Genomic DNA, 21,316 nt, shown 5'->3' with positions numbered 1-21,316 from the left:
AGCGCTGCGCCACGGTTGAGGAGGAGGGGGCGGGGCTTGTGCCGGGGTGGCCAATCAGAGAGAGGAGGGGGCGGGGCCTCAGGAAGGGGCGGGGCCAGGCGCGGAGCGGCGCGGAGGGGGCGCGGGGAAAGGTGCGGGGGGGGGGGAGGGGGCGGGAATGGGGGGGCGGGGGGGGGCTGGGAATGGGGGGACCGGGACGGGGGTGCAGGAACGGGGGGGACGGGAATGGGGAGCCCGTAATGGGGGGCTGGGAGTGGGGGTACGGGAATGGGGGCGCCGGTAATGGGGGGGTGGGAACCGGGGGGGGCAGGAACGGGGGGCTGGGAATGGGGGGGTGGGAATGGGGGGTCAATAACGGGGGGCTGGTAACAGGGAACCAGTAATGGGGGGCTGGGAATGGGGAGCCGGTAACAGGGGTACGGGAAAAGGGGGACCAGAACGGGGGGGTGGTGACTGGGGTGCAGGAATGGGGGGGTGCAGGAATGGGGCACCAGGAACAGGGGGTACGGGAACGGGGGGCTGGGAATGGGGGGCTGGGAATGGGGGTGCAGTGATGGGGAACTGGGAATGGGGGGTATGGGAATGGGGGACTGGGAACAGGGGTAAATGGTAACGGGGGGCTGGTAATGGGGGTGCGGGAACCAGGGGGTGCAGGAACGGGGGGCTGGTAATGGGGAGCCGGTAATGGGGTCTGGTGATGGGGGTGCAGGAATGAGGTTATGGTAATGGGGGGGTGCGGTAATGGGGGGTCAATAACGGGGGTCTGGTAATGGGGTGCAGGAATGGGGGGATGGGAACGGGGGGCTGGTGACTGGGGTATGGGAATGGGGGGGTGCAGGAACGGGGCACCAGGAACTGGGGGTGTGGGAATGGGGGATCAGGAACAGGGGCATGGTAATGGGGGGCCAGTAATGGGGGTGCAGGAACCGGGGGGTGCAGGAGCAGGGGGCTGGTAACAGGGAACCATTAATGGGGAACTGGTAATGGGGTCTGGTGATGTGGATGCAGTAATGGGGGGTCAATAACAGGGGGCTGGTAACAGGGAGCCAGTAACGGGGGGCCGGTAACAGGGGTGCGGGAACAGGGGGACTGGAACGGGGGGTGCAGGAATGGGGGGTGTAGGAATGGGGGACTGGGAACAGGGGGATGGTAATGGGGGGCCAGTAATGGGGGTGTGGGAACTGGGGGGTGCAGGAACGGGGGGGCTGGTAATGGGGAGCCGGTAATAGGGTCTGGTGATGGGGGTGCGGGAATGAGGTTATGGTAATGGGGGGGGGTGGTAATGGGGGGCCGGTAATGGGGAGCTGGTAACAGGGGTGCAGGAACGGGGGGGTATGGGAACAGGGCGCCGGGAATGGGGGCTGGGAATGGGGGTGCAGTGACAAGGGGCCAGTGATGGGGAGCCAGGAACAGGGGCATGGTAACGGGGGGCCAGTAATGGGGGTGCAGGAACCGGGGGGTGCGGGAACGGGGGGCTGGTAACAGGGAACTGGTAATGGGGTCTGGTGATGGGGGTGCAGGAATGGGGGGTCAATAACGGGGGACGGTAATGGGGAACCAGTAACGGGGGTGTGGGAAAAGGGGGACCGGAACGGGGGGCTGGTGACTGGGGTGCAGGAATGGGGGGGTGCAGGAACGGGGTGCCAGGAACAGGGAGTGTGGGAATGGGGGGTGCAGGAATGGGGGACCAGGAAAAGCGGTATGGTAACGGGGGGCCAGTAACAGGGGTGTGGGAACTGGGGGGTGCAGGACCAGGGGGCTGGTAATGGGGAGCCGGTAATGGGGTCTGGTGATGGGGGTGTGGGAACGGGGTTACAGTAACGCGGGGGGCGGTAATGGGGGGCTGCTAATGGGGGTGCGGTAATGGGGGAGTCAATAACGGGGGTGCGGGAACAGGGGGGTGCAGGAACGGGGGGCTGGTAACGGGGAACCAGTAATGGGGTGTGGTGATGGGGGCCGGTAATGGGGTCTGGTGCCGGTGCTGCAGGCCCGGCAGCATGCTGCAGGTGCCGCTGCCCCTGGACCGGGACGGGATCCTGCTGCGCCTGCCCTTCACCAGGCTGGCGGTGGGCACCGTGTGCTGCCCCCTCTTCGGCTTCCTCTTCTGCGTCACCTGGTCCCTGCTCTTCCACTTCCAGGAGACCACGGCCACGCACTGCGGGGTGAGCGCCACCGATCCCCGGGGGGCTGCATGGCCCTGGGGGGCTGCGGGGACTGTGCCAGGACCTTGGGTGTACCCTAAGGTACCTCACAGGCACCCTATAGGTCCATAAGGTACCTCATAGGTACCCTATAAGTCCTTAAGGTACCTTACAGGTACTCTGTAAGTCCTTAAGGTACATTATAGGTACACTATAGGGCCTTAAGGTACCTCACAGGTACCGTATAGGTCCTTCAGGTACCTTATAGGTACCCTATAAGTCCTTAAGGTACCTTATAGGTACACCATAGGTCCTTAAGGTACCTTACAGGTACCCTATTATTCCTTAAGGTACCTTATAAGAACCATATAGGTACCCTATAGGTTCGCTATAGATCCCTAAGGTACCTCACAGGTACCCTATAGGTCCCTAAGGTTCCTTATAGGTACCCTGTAAGTCCTTAAGGTACTTTATGGGTACCTTACAGGTACCCATAAAGTGTAGGTAGAGTGTAGGTAAAGTGTAGGTATTTATAGGTACCCTACACGTACTTTGTAGGTCCTTAAGGTACCTTATAAGTACCCTATAGGTCCTTAAGGTACCTTATATGTACCCTATAGGTCCTTAAGATACCTTATAGGTACTATATAGGTACACCATAGGTCCTAAAGGTACCTTATAGGTAACCTATAAGTCCTTAAGGTACAATATAGGTACCCTATAGGTCTTAAAGATACTTTATAGGTAACCTATAAGTCCTTAAGGTACCTCACAGGTACCATCTAGGTCCTTAAGGTACCTTACAGGTACCTTATAGGTACTCTATAAGACCTTAAGGTTCCATATAGGTACCCTATAGGTCCTAAAGGTACCTTATAGGTACTCTATAAGTCCTTAAGGTACCTTATAAGTACCATATAGGTACACCATAGGTCCTTAAGGTACCTCACAGGTACCCTATAGGTCCTTAAGGTACCTTATAGGTACCCTATAGGTACCCTATAGGTCCTTAAGGTACCTTATAGGTACCTTATAGCTATCTAGGTACCCTATAGGTCCTAAAGGTACCTTATAGGTACTCTATAAGTCCGTAAGGTACCTTATAAGTACCATATAGGTACCCTATAGGTCCTTAAGGTACCTTATAGGTACCTTATAGCTATCCTATAGGTCCTTAGGATATCTTATTCGTACCGTATAGGTACCCTAGCAGTCCTTAAGGTACCTTATACATACCCTATGGGTCTTCAAGGTGCCTTATAGATACCTTATAGGTACCCTATAGGTCCTTTCACCCCCACGGGGCTGGGTGCTGCCCCCCTGAGCCGCCATGTGTCCCCCCCCCCCCAGGTCCCCAACTACCTGCCCTCCATCAGCGCGGCCATCGGGGGCGAGACCCCCCAGCGCTACGTCTGGCGCCTGTGCATCGGGCTGCACGCCGCCCCCCGCTTCCTGGTGGCCGTGGCCTACTGGAACCACTACCAGGCCTGCCACTGCCCCCACCCCCGCTACCCCCGCCTCTGCCACCTCAACCTGCTGCTCAGCCTGCTGGAGAACTTCGCCCTGCTGCTGCTCACCTACGTGTCCTCCTCCGAAAACTACGGTGGGTGCCAAATCCTCCTCCTCCTCCTCTTCCTCCCTCCCCAGGCCTTGCGCCGGGCCTTGCGTCCCCAGGGCGCTCCGCAGGCCGGTGCCTTGGAGAAATGGGGGTGGGAGAGCAAGGAGGACCCCTAAATGTTGGGGTTTGGACATGGAGGTTACCCCCAGCACTCAGAGAGCCCCGTTCTTCCCGAAATTTTGGGGGTTGATGAGTGGCACCCAGCACAGGCTGGGTTTTTGGTGCTGCTGGGTGCTTCTCGTCACGGCTGAGCAGAGGGAGGCCGACGCCTGCTGCTGCTCCCAGCGCTGCCTCCACGCCCGAATTTCTTGTAGCTGCATTTCCAGCACCCTCCCACCAAAAAATGCCTGGGCGAAACTCCCCGAGTCAGCCTCAGGGCAAAACCCAGAACCTTTGGGGTTGAATCAGCACAAAACGGGATGGTGCTAGGCTTAGGAAACGCCGCTCGGGAAGGGGAGGGAAAGGAAAACTCCTTTTTTTTTCCCACACGGTCTGAGCAGAAACGAATCTGAAACCGGCTTAACCTGGGCTTTCAGCAGGAAGCCGAAAGCTGAGCCCAGCCCAGCCTCGCAGCTCCCCAGGTCTGCAGGGAGACCTTCAGATTTTTGGAGGAGGAGGGCAGGGGCTTGGCCACCTCCAAGGGCTCCTTCCCCCCGCTGCTCCCCATCCCCTGGGGTGAGAGGGAAGGGGGGGAGCTGCTTTATGGCTGGGGGTCCCGGCTGTGAGCTCAGCTGGTGGGCTCGGTTCCTGGAGAAAAGGCTGGGAAACTTTTTAGTTTTTTTTTTTTTTTTAATAGAAATAATAAAATTTAATTTTAATAAAAGTCACCTGGGGTAGCTGGGCTCTCCCTCCCCGTGCTCTGCACGGCTGCCGTGGTGCCGTGAGGGCTCCGTGCCCTGGCACAGCGTCCCTGGGGCTGTCCCAAATCCTGTCCCTTCCCCCAGTGCTCCCAGCTCGCTTCCCTGCCCGGCTGTAACAAGAACCCCGTTGTCTCCTTGATTCAGCAATCCACGAAAATGCCTTCATCGTCTTCATCACGTCGGCCCTGGGCCACATGCTGCTGACGTGCATCCTCTGGAGGATGACTAAGAAACACACAGTAAGTCCCGAGGTACAGGCACTTTTCCTTTCTTCTCTGCTCGGGGCCGGGGCTCTCGGCTGGCGGTGGCAGGGCTGCACCTCTACCTCGCTTCCAAATAACCCCAACGGGGTGGGAAATGTTGGAGCAAGAGGGGCTGGAGGACAGGCGGTCACCAAAACCCACAATTTGTTCCAATTTACCCAAACAAACCACAAAGGGAATGGCGGGCCCAGCTCATGGTGCACCAGCAGCTGCACTCATCCTGCTGTTTGCTTGCAGAAACACCAATTTTGGTGCATGCTGTGACCCCGGTGGCCGTTCCCGTGCCACGCTGGAGCGCGCCCCCGCTGCCTTTTGGCACAGCTGGTGGCCGTGCCGCAGCGGGCAGGGCGCTGCTGTCCCTCCTGTCCCTGCCACACACGGCAGTGCTGCTGCAGGAGGATGAGGGCGAGCGAGCTGCCAGCAGGCAGCCGGCTCGTCCTGCTGATCCCTGCGGTGGCTCTGAACTTTGTGCTGGGAAACGTGGGGACCAAAGTCCTGGCGGCAGCCCCAGGTGCCCCGCTGCTGCCTGCAGGGTGTCCCCCAGCCGTGTCCCCCACCCCGGGGCCGTTCCTCTCCTTGCCAGGAGGCTGGCACGGCGAGCAGGGGGTCTCCTTTCTGCCCAGAGCCCTCCCCACATGGCTGTGCCCCCACATCCCATCTGTGAAGGGGCTGGGGGCCGTGGGGAGCAGGGCTTGGAGCAGGGGGACCTGGAGGTGCCCCAGCCTCAGCCATCCTGGGGTGGGGAGGAGCTGCCTGAGCGGTGTGGGGCAGCACCCAGCGGCTCTGGGTTGGTTGTGGGAGGCCCCCACGCTCTCAGCCTGGGCAGGACAGGACTCGGGGCTTGTCACCAGGTGCCCAACCTGCCCCAGAGCCAAGGGTGCAGGGGCAGCACAGCCCAGGACCCCAGGAAACCTGGCCCTGAGCCTGGGCTGGTTTTGATGGGGCCGCCTGTCAGCAGATGGTGCTGTCGCCCGGGGAGCGAGGTCCTCTGAAAAAGAAAGTGCGTGTGCGACGGAAAAGCTCCCACGTTAAATAAACCCTTCTGGAAGCAGCGGGACCAGGACGGAGCCCGTGGCTGGGGGAGGCCTCCCCAGGGAGCTGCCCCTCCGCAGGGCGGCTCTGGTGCCCCGTCAGCACCCCCAAAACGCAGCCAGGCTGGAGGTGCTGCTGTGAGCCGTGCTCCTGTGTCCTCCCCCATCTCTGGGACAGGCAAAAATGGGGTTTGTCCTGCTGCTCGAGTCCCCTGGGCTCATCCCATGGCCCCAGTGTGGGTCTGGGGGCTGTGCTCGGGACCACAAGGGGGGCACGGAGCCGTGCCGGGGGCCGCTGCGGTGCCACATCCTCCTCACCAGTGCCGGTGGGAACTGCCCGGCCCAGCAGGGAGAAGTGTGGCAGCTGCTGAGCTGGGCGGATTGCTGAGCTGGGAACCTTGTGGGGTTATTTTAGGGGAGAGCTCGGGCTGTGTCTGCTCGCAGGGGAAGCCAGGGCTGTCTGGGAACGGCCCTGGTGCTGCCTCGGGGCCAGGCTCCGGCTCGTTTCACGTGGGTTGTGGGGTGATTTGGTCACCTCTGCCATCCCCCAGTCCTGCAGCAGGAGCAGCGCCTGCACCCCAAAGTCGTGGGGTCCTTGGGGGAACTTCCAACAGCCCCCAGGAGTGGGCAAATTTGGGGCAGTTCTGCAGGGCTGCCCCATGCCACAGCCACCAGAGCTCCCCGACCCAGCTTGGGTTTGCCAGGGCTGCACCCGGGGCCGTTTTGGGCTGGGTTCCCGTCCCGTGCCGTCCCGCAGGAGGGCGCAGAGCCACAGCACGGGGTCACCGGGGCCCTTTGGAGGCCCCAAAGCTGCCGGGCTGCGCTGGGGTTTCGGCGTGAGCACGTGTGTGACAGGAACCGGGGTTGCAAAAGCCTCGCGCTCCCCAGGGCTGGTGTTGCAACTGCAAGGGCAGGAAGGTGCTGGGGAACTTGCTGCTAATGGGGAAGTGCGCACGGCTTCCAGCTGCAGAGAGCCAGAGAAAGGAAAATAAAGCTCTGCAGGAGGGGGGGGGAAAGGAAATCGGGCAGGGAGGAGGAGGGGAAGGGGTAACAAACGGGAGCTCGGGGGGGGAAGGAACACAGCGAGCCCCCAGCGCGGGGCAGGGCGGGCAGAGCTCGGCGCTGAGCCCTGCGCACGTCGCTGCTGGTGCTCCCCGGCTCAGCCCCAGCTCCGGGCCAGCTGCAGGCCCCCGCAGCCCCGTGCCACGGGGGGCGGCGCAGCCAGGCAGCCGGGTTTCACTTCTTGTTTGCAAACACATTGCTCCTCTTCCCCGGCAGCTGGCGTCACCCTCGTCTGCGCCCCGGCCCGGAGACACGCATGCACGCGCGCGGTGGCCGGGCGCTGGGGCTGTGCCGCGCTGTCCCTCCGTGCCATGCCCCTGTGCCAAGCCGTGCCGAGCCGTGCTGAGCTGTGCCAAGCTGTGCCGAGCCGCCAGCCCCCCAGGAGCTGAGCTGTGAGCAGGACCCGTGAGCACGCGTGGTTTCAGCCCAGCTCCTCGCCAGCAGCCCCGCGGCGGTGGCTCGCACGAGGCCGCTATAAATATCCCGGTGCTCAGCTCGCCCCGCTGGAGCCGCTCGGCTCCGCGCTCACCGCAGGGAAGCCAGAAGTGCTCTGGGGGCTGAGCTGGGCTGGGGTGCAGCACGTAGCCCCCCGGGAAGGGCTCCCAGCGCACAGGGGGGCTCTGGAAAGCCCGAGCCCCCTGCGTGGGGTGCGGCTGGGACTGGTGCCTGGTCTTGCGCATGGGGTGCTCTGAACCCAGCCACCTGTGCCCTCCTGTGGCACGTCCCTTGGGGCACTGGGACATAAACCCTAACCCTAAAAAACCCGCAGGGACCTTCCCTGGAGGTGGTGGAGGAGCCTCCTTGTTGCCCATCCTGAATCCTGGTAGCCAGGGCTCGTGGTGCAGGGCTGTCCCCAGGGGAAGGGGCGGCTGGGGGCTGTCCGTGGGCTCCGCACGGGGCGCAGGGCACGGGGCCAGGCCCCTCCGTGCTGGTGGCTGCAGCTCTGGTGGCGTTTTGTCCTCCTGTCCCCCGCCGTCTGCCTCCTGCTCCTGACTCACCTCCGCATGCACGGGGCAGCGTGCTGCAGCGCAGAGCCTGCAAGCGGCGGCTCTAAATATAACGTGCCTGTGGTTTGCGGGGCCAGACGCGTGTCCCAGCGCAGCGGGGCTGCCTGGGGGGGCTGTGTGCATGAGGAGCAGCGTGAGGGGTCGGGGGCCGGGTCCCCCAGGAAGCACAAAAGCCCCTGCGCCACCCCTGGCACTGCCTGGGCCCCCCCCACCCTGCACAGCCATCTGCCCCGCGGCTTAGCTCGGCTTTTCCCGGCAGCAGCGGGGTGAGACTCTGGGCTGAGCCCATCCCGAGGAAGGATTAGAGAGGAAAACAGCTCATTAGGGGCTGCCCGGGGCAGAATTAATCCTCGGTGCCAGGGCACACACAGCTCGGCCCCGTTCCCCACAGCTCTGCGCCTGTGGCACCCTTCCCGTCCCAGCTCTTGGCCACCAAGTCCTGGGGGCACTTGAAGGAACCTGGCAGCGCCGTGACCCTGCTGCACGCAGCAGATTCCTGCAGGGCTCATCTGGGGCTGGGGGCACGGAGCTGGCAGGGGCAGGGGGAGGTGGGGGCACGGAGCTGGCAGGGGCTGGGGGAGGTGCTGCGTGACGCACTGCATGAAGGTGGAGGAGCTCAGAGCTGCGTGGTGCCACGGGGTGCAGCGCAGCACCACCAGCTGCAGGGCACTGCACTGGACGTGGTGCAGGGCAGCGCAGCAAAGCCGTGCAGCATGGTGCAGTGCAGCATGGTGTCACGAGGTGCAGGAGGTGCCGTGAGACGTGGTGCAGTGCCCTGTGCTGCCATGCAGCACAGCATGGGGCCATGAGGTGCGGTGTGGTGCCACGAGATGTGGTGCAATGCCACGTGCTGCCATGCACTGCAGCACGGTGCCACAGGGTGCAACAAGGTGCAGCACAGCACGGTGGCATGAGGTGCAGCGTGGTGCAGTGCAGGACAGTGCCACGAGGTGCAGCATGGTGCAGTGCCACAAGGTGTGGTGCAGTGCCCTGTGCTGCCATGCAGCACAACACAGTGCCACGAGGAGCAGCAGCACAGTGGCACGAGGTGTGTTGTGGTGCCATGTGCTGCCGTGCAGCGCAGCATGGTGCCACAAGGTGCGGTGTGGTGCCACGAGGTGTGGTGCAATGTCACGTGCTGCCATGCATTGCAGCACGGTGCCACAAGGTGCAGCGTGGTGCAGTGCAGGACAGTGCCATGAGGTGCAGTGCAGTGCCCTGTGCTGCCATGCAGCACAGCACGGTGCCATGAGGTGCGGTGTGGTGCCATGAGGTGTGGTCCAATGCCACGTGCTGCCATGCAGTGCAGCACGGTGCCGTGAGATATGGCATGGAGCAGAGCACCACGGTGTCACGAGGTGCAGCACAGTGCCATGAGGTGTGTTGTGGTGCCACGTGCTGCCATGCAGCACAGCATGATGCCATGAGGTGCAGTGCAGCACAGCATGGTGCCACGAGATGCGGTGTGGTGCCACGAGGTGTGATGCGATGCCACATGCTACCATGCAGTGCAGCACAGTGCCACAAGGTGCAGCGTGGTGCAGTGCAGGACAGTGCCACGAGGTGCAGTGCAGTGTCATGAGGTGTGTTGTGGTGCCATGTGCTGCCATGCAGCACAGCATGGTGCCACGAGGTGCAGTGTGGTGCCATGTGCTGCCTTGCAGTGCAGCATGGTGCCGTGAGATATGGCACGGAGCAGAGCACCACGGTGTCACGAGGAGCAGCACAGTGCCACGAGGTGTGTTGTGGTGCCACGAGGTGTGGTGCAGTGCCACGTGCTGCCATGCATTGCAGCACAGTGCCACGAGGCGCAGCACGCTGCAGAACATCCCGGCATGCCGTCCAGCTTGATGCAGCACCGCGGGGCGCAGCTCAGCACGACGTGGTGCAGCTCAGGGTGCTGTGGTGCAGCTCGGTGCGCTGTGGTGCCGCGGGGCGCGGTGCAGAGCGCAGGAGCCAGGAGCGTGGCGCTGCCGCTCACCTTGCTGCGATGAGCGGGGCTCCACCGCTGCCTGCGGCGTGCGGCTGCTTCCGCTGCCGTGGGACCTGGATGAAAACAGGGCTGTGCCGTGACCCCGCTTTTCCGCTGTGAAACTTTGCATAACGCAGCCACGGCCCCGCGTGCTGCCCCTGCCCTGCCACCGGCCGGCACCGCCCCGCGCCCCCAGCGCTCCCCCAGCCCCTCGCCCTTTGTGGGTCAGCACAAGGAGAGCGGCCGTGGTGAATCGGGGAGCTCCGGGCTCAGCTCCCCGAGCCCCCAGATGGCAAACGTAACCGCGAGGCCGCCCTTCCTCTCTGGGTTTTCCTCCCCGCCGCAACCTGTTTGTGCTCGGGGCGGCGGGGCTGAGCCTGCAGGCGCGCTTTCGGTGGGGTAATGGAAAGTGTGATGGGGCAATTTAAATTTTCCTTATTCTCAGCGGTCCCTGAAAATGGAGTTTTTGCTTCACGTGAAACATCAGGCGAGAGGAAAATTCCCCTCCCACTCAGCAGCAGGAATAACAACCAGGGCGGCCCGGGGGGCCGTGGGTGGCATCCCCGTGTCCTCCGCCTGGGTCCCACCCCGATGCTGGTGCTCACCAGGGACGCGTGCCCGAGCCCTGCTGCGGTGCCTCCCACGCGGCACCGGCTGCCCACGCTGGTGAATTCCCCACTCCTGGGGCTGGAGGATCCAAGTCTGGTTGTGCCATTGCCCCTTCCCTGGGTGCCAGCGTGAGCTCTGCTGTGGGAACCATCCCCAAATCGCCGGCAGTGCCAGGGCACGGTGTGGTGCTGCCCATGTCCCCACGGTGCCGCGTGCGTCGTGACGGGGCCGGATCCAGCGCCGGGGCCGTGCGGGCAGCCAGGCTGTGAGCAGGTGCCCTCGGTGTCTTCCAGGAGCGCAAGTCGTACAAGTGGAAGCAGCTGCTCTTCTTCTTCACCTTCATCACCTTCGCCTTTGCCGTGTGTGTCTACTTCCACCACAACTGGTACTGCGGGCCCGGAGGTACGGACGTGCCGGCTGCGCTCTGTGCCGCTCGGCGGTGCCGGGGCGTGGGGAAGGGGCTGGGGTCACCCTGGCTCGGAGCAGCAGAGCCCCCACACGGGACGGTGCCTGGGGGCAAATCGGGCTGCCGGGCGGCACGTGAGACACCCCACTAACCCGCTGCGTTTCCCCTGCCAGTTTACACCATCTTCGCTTTCCTGGAGTACCTGGTTGTCCTCTCCAACATGGCCTTCCACATGACTGCCTTCTGGGACTTCAGCAACAAGGAGCTGGTGGTGAGCTCCATGCTGGAAGACAAGCACTTCTAGCCGGGCCCTGGGTGCAGTGAGCAGCCCCTGCCCGGCGGGGCTGGGGGCGAGGGGTTTGTGCCTGCCGGTAGCCGGGGCTGCCCTGCAGAGGTGCTGGCCCCGTGGTGGGACATGAAGCCGAGCCCCTGCCCTCTGTGGTGCTCAGGGCCGAGCCCCTCCTGCTGCTGGAGACGTCTCCGTGTCCTGGCTCCCAGCCTTGGTGCTCTGCGTGGTCCCTGCCCGTGGCCAGAGCTCTCAGACACGGGGGGCGCAGGGACCCGCGTGGCCAAGGCTCCCTGCCCCAGCTCCCTGCTGGTTTTGGGACCCAGGGGAGGGCGGGCGAGGGGTCGGGCGGCTGCTGCCTGGTTCTTCGGAGGGTCCTTTCCTGCCCCACACTGCAGCTGGGTGGCCTCACGGTTTCTCCTCCAGGCTGGGGGAACTTGGTCAGGGGACCCTTGGCCAACATCTCCAACAAGGGCTCATGGCCCAGAGGGGGCTGCGAAGCTCAGGGGAGCCCCCACCCCGTATCTCTCACCCCCAGAACTGAGCGGAATGAACCCCTCGGGCGGTTCGCTGCGGGGCTGGGGCAGAGCTGGGCACCGGCTGCAGGGGCTGGGGCTGATCCAGGCCCCTCGGTGCTGCTGTGGGGCAAAGCTGCCCCGGGCTGAGCCCCAGTGGGGGTCCCGGTGGGGCTGGGCAGCCCCTTAAACATCTCCACCCGTGTGCGTGCCCTGCACCGGGTTCCACCCATCCCTCCGCCTGCATGCGCACGGCGTGGCGCCTCCCAGCAGCGTGTTCTCTCGGTTTGGAGGATGAAATAAAGCACTGAATATTTTTGTGAGCTCTCTGCCTCCTCACTGCCCTCCCTCCTCCTCCTCCTCCTCCTCCTCCTCCTCACCTCTCAGATCCATCGCCTGCATCCAGGGCGGGCTGGGGGCTCTGCTCCCTGCAGCTGTGCCAGGAGCTGCTCCGGTGCCCGCGTGGACGTTGGCACGGCTGTTTGGGGACAGGCAAGTGCCAAAGCCCCCGGCACAGCCCTGGCACAGCCCTGGCACCCCACCACCCCCAGGACCCCAAGGCGATGTGGGGCCGGGTGCAGGATGTGGATTGGGGTGCGGGATGGATGCTCTGGGCAGCCCTGGCGGGGCGCAGGGTGGGGGGGAGCTGCTGGCAGGGACCTCCTGCAGCTGGAGCCTCCACTCCCCGCCCGGCCCCGGGGACCTGATGTGATGCAGATGCTGCAGGGCTGGGCTGGGCGGTCACGGGGCGGGGGACGTGGGATATGGGGCAGGGGACATCAGATATGGGGCACTGGACATGGGATATGGGGCACGGAATGTAGGATATGGGGCAGGGGAGCTGGGATATGGGGCACGGGAGGTGAGATATGGGGCACGGAACATGGGTTATGGGGCCTGGGAGGTGGGATATGGGACACAGGAGGTGAGATATGGGGCATGGGACATGAGATATGGGGCAGGGGATGTGGGACAGCCACGTGGGGCTGATCCAGCTCAGGGCAGGGTGCAGGCAGCGGGGCCGGGGTGCAGCTCTGCCGCCAGCCCTCGGCTCCCCTCTGCGCCGCCCTGGGGCTCCCCCGGGGCTGCCCACGCCTCGGCACGGCCCTGACCTCACGCAGCAGCAGCAGCGGGGCCGGGGACGAGGAGGGGAAAACCCAAAACCCGTGAGCTCATCCCCACGCTGCGCCCCAGGGCCAGGGCAGGGCCGTGTCCCGCTGCAGCTCCGCGTCCTGCCCTGGGTCCCTGCCTCGTCCCTGCCCCGCTCCCCCTGACCCCTCCGGGGGTCCCCATGGCCAGACCCTGCCCCAGCAACTCCAGGGAGCCCCCCGCTGCGGCCCTGGGGTCCCTGTGGGGGCAGCACCCTGGGGACATGGGGACGGGGTGCGTGGGGCACCCACAGAGTGCCTGGGGGGCTCCCTGGGGGGGCTCTGTGGGGTCTGGGAGGTTTGGGGGGGCTTTGCACCATCCCCAAGAGGCTGCGGCGAGGCTGGCGCCCAGCACGTGCCCCCGGCACAGGATGGGGCCATGGGCACCCCCCCTGCCTTGTGGGCACCGTCGCCCACGCCAGGCCCCCGGGGCCCCCCCAGATCTGCCGAGGAAGCTGGCGGGGAACAAAGGCGGCTTGTGCGGGGCCGCCGGGTCTCTGCCCTTCCTGCAGCGGGGTCTGGCTGCGGCCCCACGGCCACACAAGGGCCCGTGTGTGCCGGGGCCCTGCCGGGGATGGATCCGGCCACCGGCAGCTCCTGGCCCCCAGGGGCTGCAGCGCCCCGAGCCCCCTCCCCAGCACCCCCAGGGATGGCTCCGGGTGCGGGGGGCTCCGGTGCTGAGCTTGGAGGGGGTGAATGGGGCTTTGGGCAGCTGGGGCTGGGGGCAGGGGGCCCTGCCCGGGGCAGGAGGGGTGGGACTGGGGGGGCTTTGAGGTCCCTTCCAACCCAAACCAGTCCGTGGTTCTGTGCGGTGTCCCCTCACCCATCATCTGCGGTGCCCCTGTCCCCGTGCCCTGCCATGTCCCCATCCCGTGTCCCTGTGCCCACCCCTGCCACGTCCCCATGTCCCCACAGAAGACCCCAGCGCTGTCCCTGTGTGGGTCTTGGGGTGCAGGCCCAGCCATAGCGGGGTACCCCCGGCTCCCCCCAGCCCAGGAGCACCCCCAGGACACCCCAGGTTTTGGGGTCAGCGCCTGCGTCCCCCCAGCAGGCAGCTCCAGGGGTGCTGGGAGCGCACAGGAGAGCACAGGAGGCGCGGGGGCCTGGGCAGGGCTGGTTTTATTCACAGAAAAGCAACTCGGCGAGGGGCTCGTGGCAGGCAGGTCCCATTGCCATTTGCAGTTCTTCATCACCGGGGTCCTGGGGGGGGACACAAAACCCTCCCCAGGGCCTCCCCAGCTCCGCTCTCACCGGGGCCGGTGCTGGGCGCGGGGAGCGGCGATGCTGAGCCCACCCCGGGACCCCCAAGCAGGACGGACCCCGGGCACCCGCGGGGTCCCCGTGGGGCTGGGTGCCCAGGCAGGAGCCGGGGGGGGGGGTGCAGCTCCCCCGGGCATCCCCTTCTCAGGAAGCGTTGCTCTGTGCCGGCACTGCAGAGGTGTCACCCGAAAGCGAACGCTGGCAGCCAGGGATGAGGACGGGGCCGGAGGGGGTGCAGGACCCCCGGGGGGGCAGCAGGGAGCCCGGCCGGCCCTGGGGCAGGTAGTGCAGGGTGCTCGGTGCCGCTCGGGGCTGGCAGCCCTCGGCCCTGCTGAGCACCACGGGAGGCAGCGAGCCTGGAGCTGGGGGTGCTCGGAGCTGGGTGTTTTGGAAGGAGCTGGGGGTGCTCGGAGCCGGGGTGCTTGGAGCTGGGGGTGCTCAGATCTGGGGGGAGCTCGGAGCTGGGGGTGCTCGGAGCCAGGGTGCTCAGAGCCAGGGGTATTTGGAGATGGGTAGGCTCAGAGCTGGGGGTGTTTGGAAGGAGCTGGGGGTGCTCTGAGCCAGGGTGCTCGGAGCCAGGGGTATTTGGAGACGGGTGGGCTCAGAGCTGGGGGTGCTCAGAGCCAGGGTGCTCGGAGCTGGGGGTGCTCAGATCTGGGGTGCTCGGAGCCAGGGGTGTTTGGAGACGGGTGGGCTCAGAGCCGGGGGTGCTCAGAACCAAGGTGCTCAGAGCTGGGGGTGTTTGGAAGGAGCTGGGGGTGCTCTGAGCTGAGGATGCTTGGAGCTGGGGGTGCTCAGATCTGGGGTGCTCGGAGCCAGGGGTATTTGGAGACGGGTAGGCTCAGAGCTGGAGGAGTTTGGAAGGATCTGGGAGTGCTCTGAGCTAGGGTGCTCGGAGCTGTTGGTGCTAAGATCTGGCGTGCTCGGAGCCAGGGTGCTCGGAGCTGGGGGTGCTCAGATCTGGGGCGCTTGGAGCCAGGGGTATTTGGAGACGGGTAGACTCAGAGCTGGGGGTGCTCAGAGCCAAGGTGCTCAGAGCTGGAGGAGTTTGGAAGGAGCTGGGGGTGCTCGGAGCCAGGATGCTCGGAGCTGGGGGTGCTCAGATCTGGGGAGCTCGGAGCTGGGGATGCTCAGAGCTGGGGGTGTCTGGAGGGAGCTGGGGGTGCTCGGAGCCAGGGGTATTTGGAGATGGGTAGGCTCAGATCTGGGGAGCTCGGAGCCAGGGTGCTCAGAGCCAGGGCAGCGGGGGGATGCTGGCAGGGTCCTGCGGCGCTGGGCAGCGCCCGGGGGAGCGGCGGGGCCGGGGCAGGAGCGTCTCTGGCTGTGCTGGCGCTGCCCCCGGGGCTGCCCCTCACAAGAGGACGCAGGGCTTCTTGGGCTTGGCCGGGGTGGGGTTGAGCACGGCTCGCACCGCCTCCGTGAAGACATCCTTGATGCCCTCCTGGTTGAGCGCGGAGCACTCCAGGTACTTGACGGCGTGGATCTGCTTGGAGAGGCTGATCCCCTGCTGGGTGGTGATGGGCGCCTGGTTCTGCTCCTTGAGCTTCTTCATGGTCTCGGGGTTGTTCCTCAGATCCTTCTTGGTGCCCACCAGGAGGATGGGCACGCTGGGGCAGTGGTGGCACACCTCGGGGTACCACTTGTGCTTGACGTTCTCGTAGGAGGGCGGGCTGGCGATGGAGAAGCAGATGATGAAGACGTTGGTCTGGGGGTAGGAAAGCGTCCGCAGGCGGTCGTACTCCTCCTGGCCGGCCGTGTCCCAGAGGTTTAAGTTAATAGTCCTGCCGTCCACCGTGTTCTGGGCGCTGTAGTTGTCGAAGACGGTGGGGATGTACTCCTTGGGGAAGGCGTTGGTGGTGTAGCAGATGAGCAGGCAGGTCTTCCCCACCGCCCCGTCGCCCACCACCACGCACTTGATGCTCTGCATCCCGCTGGCCTCGGCGTCCCCCGTGTCGGCCCTCAGCAACCTGCAGGGGGGGGAGAAAAAGGGGTCAGGGAGCGAGGAAAAGGGGTCAGGGAGCGGGGCCACGGGGCACAGCCTGCAGCCGGCAGCCCCCGCGGTGCTCAGAGACCCCAAAAGGGAACCGTGTCCCCCAATGGCACGGGATAAATGTGCCACTGGGGAGCGCATCCTCCACAGGGTGCTGCAGTGCCCCGTGCCGTGCTGTGCCATGCCATGCCGTGCCATGCCGTGCCGTGCCGTGCCATGCTGTGCCATGCTGTGCCATGCCGTGCCATGCCATGCCGTGCCATGCTGTGCCATGCTGTGCCATGCCGTGCCATGCCATGCCATGCCATGCCGTGCTGTGCCATGCCGTGCCATGCCGTGCTGTGCCGTGCCGTGCCATGCCATGCCATGCCGTGCCATGCCGTGCCATGCCATGCCATGCCATGCCATGCCATGCCGTGCCGTGCCGTGCCGTGCCCCCAGCCCCGCTGTAAGCCCACCGCCAGCCCCAGCAGCTGTGTTTATCCCCAGCCCCTGCGCACGTTTCCCTGTTCGCCTTCCTCCGGCTCCCTCTGCGATTCCCATCAGGGCCGCATCCTGCTGCCCGTCCTGCTGCCCTTCCTGCGGGGCCGGGGGGCCGGCAGCCCCCTTCCCGGGGGCAGGGTCCCGCTATCAGCGGGGACAAGGACCCCAAGGGCTGCCGGGGGGAGGATTTATCTCGGTCGGGGACCGAGGCTCACGCGGGGCTCACGTGCGGTGCCGGCACCACGGGGAGGGAGCGGGGGCATGGCCACGAGGAACGGGGGGGACGGGGACACTGCCCTGCTGCCCGGTGGGCTGGGTGGGGGGTTCCGGGGGGGTCCCGGGGAGGTGAGCACAGCTGGGGCAAAGGCAACGGGGCCGTGCCCCCTGCCCCCCATGGGGAAGTCGCTCTTCCTCTTCCCGCGCTGACACCGGCTTCCTGCCCGCGGGGGCGGCTGCGCTGTGCCCCCCGCCCTGCCTGGCTCCGGGCCCGGCCCCGCGCCCCCCACCCCACAGCTTTGGGGAGCTCCCCAGGGTGTGGGTGCTGGGCAGGGGGGGGCGGCCACCACGTCCCCCACCCCGTGCAGGAGCCGCGTGGGATCCCCCAAGAGCGAGCCCCGGCCTCCTCTTCCTCCCCATGCGGCTGCGGGCGGGTGGCTGCGGGGGGGGTCCTGTCCTGGAGCCTCACAACGGCCCCGGGGGGGTTTTGGGGGGGGTTTTGGGGGGGCAGAAACACAGCAGGGCCTGGGCAGGGGCTGGAGCAGCAGCACGGGGCCGGGCAGTGGGATGGGGTGAGGGGAACGGGACCAGGAGCAGGTTTGGGGCAGACCTGCCCGGGGTGGGGGCTGCAGGGACGCACGGGGGGGGCAGCACTGGGGGGAGACCCCTGGGGTGCCCCCTGCCCCGCTGCCTTCCCGGGACCCCAAAGGACCCCACGGGACCCCACGGGACCCCACGGCACCAGGCTCAGCCGGGCTGGGGGTGCCCAGGGGGGGACCTGGGGGGGCTCTGCCCAGCACGGGGCCGGGGACACCCACCCGGAGAGCGGCCGGGGGTGCGCAAGGAAGTCCATAAATCCCCAGGGGATGGACACGGGCGGGAAGAGCGGCCGGAGCCCGAGGACAATGCTGGCAGCAGAACAAACGGGCAGGGGCAGGGGCAGGGGCAGGGGCAGGGGCAGGAGCCGGTGGGGGCGCGGGGGGGAGGCTGCAGCAGCGGGGCCGGGGTCCTGGTCCCCTGTGCAGCGCCTCGGGGACGGTGCCACCGCTGCCAGCTCCTGGTGCTGGGACCACCGGGCTGCCCCCCGACACGTCCCAGCTTGGTGGCAATTATGGGAACCGTGCGTGTCCCTGTCCCCGTCCCTGTCCCAGGAAGGTCGGTGAGGCCGCAGGGGCAGTGCCCCTGAGACCGCCGCAGGGAACGTGGCCAAGCCGTGGGGCAGCCCCTATGGGGAGGGTCCCCGCAGCCCCCCAGGGGCTGTGAAGGCCCCGCACAGCCCCGGCACCCCGGGCACGGCCGGCTCTGGGTGTAGGGACAGTGACAGGGACACGGCCAGGGCACCCCCGGGCACGGTGGCAGCGGGCAGGGGGCTCCCTGAGGGCGGCACCGCGGCACCTGCTGAGCCCCAGCTCATCCTTGAAGGGATGAAACCACCCCAAAACCCCACACCAAATGGGATCAGGGGCTGCACCTTGCTCCCCCACGGTCCCCGAGCATCCCGCTCCGGGGCTCCGTCAGCTCCTGCCCCGCGGTGCCCGGGGGTGCCCGGGGCCACCCGGCCCCAGCCGTGTCCCCAACCCCGGCCCCGCTCCGCACAAGGCCGCTCTGTTCTCCCGGGAAGCTCTGGCAAACCCCACTGCCACCAGCAGCTCCTTAACCCCTTCTCACCCCACAGGGAGCCTCGGGCACGGCACGGTGACCCCACAGCTTCCCGGGGTGCCACAGGGACAGGGGACGGCAGCGCCCGTGTCCCAGCCCCAGGACACCCGGTGCTGAGGCCAGGAAGGTTTTGGGGGCATCCCCACTGCCCCCACGGCACACACCCCACAAATCCAGCCCCACGCTGGCCTCGGCTGTCCCCAAAAGGCCACGGTTGCTGTTGGGGACGGGGCTGGGCACGCTCTGCCCCATGGCTGCGGGATCACCCCATTTGGGTACGGGATCGCCCTATTTAGGTGCAAGATCACCCCATTTAGGTGCAAGATCACCCCATTTGGGGTGGGATCACCCCATTCCTGCTCAGCCCTGGGGTCACAGACCCTGCTGGGGGCTCCAGGGGCAATGGGACGGGGCAGAAGAGGTGCAGGGGGCTTTGGGAAGCGCCCTCGTGCGCAACCTGGGGACGAGGGGCAGGGGGTGGCAGGAGGGGCCCCTTCCCTGCCCCACAACCCAGCCCCACACCCCCGCCCCGGCCCCATGGGGCCGCACAGCCCCAGCCCGGCAGGAGGAGGGGAAACCGGGGGAGGAAGAGGAAGAGGAAGAGGAAGAGGAAGAGCAGGGACACGGCGGGGGCTCGGCACCACCAGGGCCACCGCGGCCGGGCTGTGGGGTGCCGGGGGGGGGGATGCGGGGTCTGGGGGTGATTCATCCCCCGCTGGGATGGGAGAAACGACTCATCTGGGCTTGGGCAGAAAAGGGGAAGCAAAAATCCCTTCCCTCCATCCCTCGCAGCCGGGGCACCCCCGGCCCCCCCGCGGGGTTTTTCCGCTGGGGGAGCGCAGCCGGCGCACGGGGACCCGGCACGGCCCCACAGAGCCCAGCACTGCACCCCACACCCCGCACCCCGCACCCCACACCCTGCCCCACGCAGCCCCCACCCACGCTGCCACCTGCACAGCCCCGCCGTGCCCCACACCGTGCGCCCCACAGCGCGCACCCCACAGCGCACAGCCCCTGCCTGACCCCACACCCTACCCGGGGCACGACCCTACCCGCACCCTGCCCACCTCTCCCCGGGGTCCCCCCCACGGCAGGGACCCTGTCCCGGACAGCCGGACACCACAGTGGGGTGCCCCCGGCCGCTGTGCCAAGGGGACCCTGCTCTGACTTTGTGGGGTGCCCCTGGGGAGGGGGCTCCTGGAGGGGGCTCCCTGACCCTGCAGCACCCATAGGTGCTGTCAGGGGATGGGCAGAGCGCCCCGCACCCCCCCGCAGCCCCTTCCCCACTGCCACCGTCCCCAGGCCGGGTCTGCGGGGCGCTGTCCCCGTTGTCCCCGTGCGCATCGTCCCATGGGGTGCTCCCCTGCCAGCCCCACAGAGCAGCGCGGTGCGGCCCCCACCCCAACTACAAAAAGAGGAAACTCATCAAAACCCAAAAACACGGAGCAGGGGCTGAGCTGTGGGGAGCGAGGAGGGGGGCGATCGCTGCCGGGGCCCCGCTCCGTGGGAACCTCCCCAAAGCTCCCCCACATTTCGGGGGGGCCCGGCCCCGCTGCTGTAACCCCGACACCCTCAGTGCTGAGAAAAAGGATTTTCGGTTTCCCTCGCTTTGCTTTAGGGCTGCAGGCCCTGCCCGAGCCATTTCCTCATCCTGCTCCCAGCGCTTCCCGCACGGCCCCGAGAGCAGCCCAAGGGGGGGTCCAGACCCTGCTCCCCTTCCCCCCCCCCGGTGTGTTTGGGGTTATTTGAACTGCAAACATCACACGGGCACCGGGGGGGCATTTGGGGACAGGGATACAGGGACAGATATGGGGTGGGATGGGGATGGGGATGGGGATGGGATGGGGATGGGGATGGGATGGGGATGGGGATGGGATGGGGATGGGGATGGGATGGGATGGGATGGGATGGGATGGGGATGGGATGGGGATGGGATGGGGATGGGGATGAGATGGGGATGGGGATGGGGATGGGGATGGGGATGGGGATGGGATGGGGATGGGGATGGGATGGGATGGGGATGGGGATATTGGGGACGCCTCCCTGTCCCTTTTGGGGTATGTGGGGGCTCTGCAGCCCTCCAAGACGCCCCCAAAACCCCCCCTGTGCGCCACAGCATCCCCGGAGAGGGGGCTGGGGGCTCCTCTTTGGGGTCTCCAGCACCCCCCGGGACCTGGGGCTGGGGGCGAGCGGCAGCACCCAAGGGTGCCCCCCAGCATCACCCCCACCGGGATGCGCAAAAGGGGGCGCAAAGGGGGCGCAAAGGGGGCGCAAAGCGGCGGCACCCCCCCGGACCCCCGGCATCCAGGACCCCCCGGCGCCCCCGTTCGGGGGCGCCGGGGGGTCCTGGATGCCGGGGGTCCGGGGGGGTGCCGCCCCCACGCCCTCCCCCCTAATTTCCCACAGGACTCACCCCGGGGCATGGCGCTGGTTTGGTGGGGAGGGGGCTGCGCTGCGCACCCCCCCGTAGCAGGACGGTCCGAGAGCTCCCGACACACACACAAAAAAAAACTTTCCTCCTCCCGCCGCCGAGCCCCGGCCCGCCCCCACCGCTTCCTTCCTGCTTTGGGGAGGGGGGGGGGGTTGGGGAAAAAAAAATAAAAAAAAATTAAAAAAAAATGGGGGGGGAGGGGATTGAGGGGGGGGCGTGGGCACGGCAGGATGAGGGCGTGGGAACGGAGGGGGGTTCCCCCTGGGGGGGGCACACGCCCACTTTTTGCAACACCCCCCCCCACTCCTGAGCCCCCCCCCCCCCACCATCCTGACACCCCCCCCCTCCTCGGAGCAGGG

At 66.4% G+C, this 21,316-nt stretch overlaps 2 protein-coding genes and 1 long non-coding RNA gene across 6 annotated transcripts; 2 read left to right on the top strand and 1 right to left on the bottom strand.

Moving 5' to 3' along the window:
• Positions 1-4: 4 nt before the first annotated feature.
• PGAP2 (post-GPI attachment to proteins 2) lies at positions 5-12,093 on the top strand. Of its 3 annotated transcripts, XM_068677469.1 has the most exons (6): positions 5-131; positions 1,988-2,162; positions 3,492-3,744; positions 4,764-4,870; positions 10,857-10,965; positions 11,143-12,093. In XM_068677469.1, the coding sequence occupies exons 2-6, from the start codon at positions 1,998-2,000 to the stop codon at positions 11,271-11,273; spliced, it is 765 nt and encodes a 254-aa protein (XP_068533570.1). In that variant the 5' UTR covers positions 5-131; positions 1,988-1,997; the 3' UTR covers positions 11,274-12,093. The 3 variants fall into 3 exon arrangements, with proteins under 3 accessions (XP_068533570.1, XP_068533512.1, XP_068533441.1); XM_068677411.1 differs by lacking the exon at positions 5-131 and having other exon boundaries at positions 1,912-2,162; positions 4,764-4,858; XM_068677340.1 differs by lacking the exon at positions 5-131 and having other exon boundaries at positions 1,913-2,162.
• LOC137854358 (uncharacterized) lies at positions 4,882-10,850 on the top strand. Of its 2 annotated transcripts, none has more exons than XR_011095140.1 (4): positions 4,882-8,530; positions 8,564-9,150; positions 9,256-9,360; positions 9,616-10,850. It is a non-coding gene; the product is annotated as an uncharacterized lncRNA (long non-coding RNA). The 2 variants fall into 2 exon arrangements; XR_011095129.1 differs by having other exon boundaries at positions 9,256-9,510.
• Positions 12,094-14,018: 1,925 nt separating the features above from the next.
• RHOG (ras homolog family member G) lies at positions 14,019-21,101 on the bottom strand. The gene is made up of 2 exons (XM_068677585.1): positions 20,940-21,101; positions 14,019-16,145 (listed from the first exon to the last, which is right to left on the bottom strand). Exon 2 carries the CDS (start codon positions 16,103-16,105, stop codon positions 15,530-15,532), a length of 576 nt encoding a protein of 191 aa, XP_068533686.1. The 5' UTR covers positions 16,106-16,145; positions 20,940-21,101; the 3' UTR covers positions 14,019-15,529.
• Positions 21,102-21,316: the final 215 nt, after the last annotated feature.

The sequence above is a fragment of the Anas acuta genome, chromosome 1 (assembly GCF_963932015.1).
Source record: "Anas acuta chromosome 1, bAnaAcu1.1, whole genome shotgun sequence".
NCBI lineage: Eukaryota > Metazoa > Chordata > Aves > Anseriformes > Anatidae > Anas > Anas acuta.
This window is presented reverse-complemented; position numbering and strand designations above follow the sequence as displayed.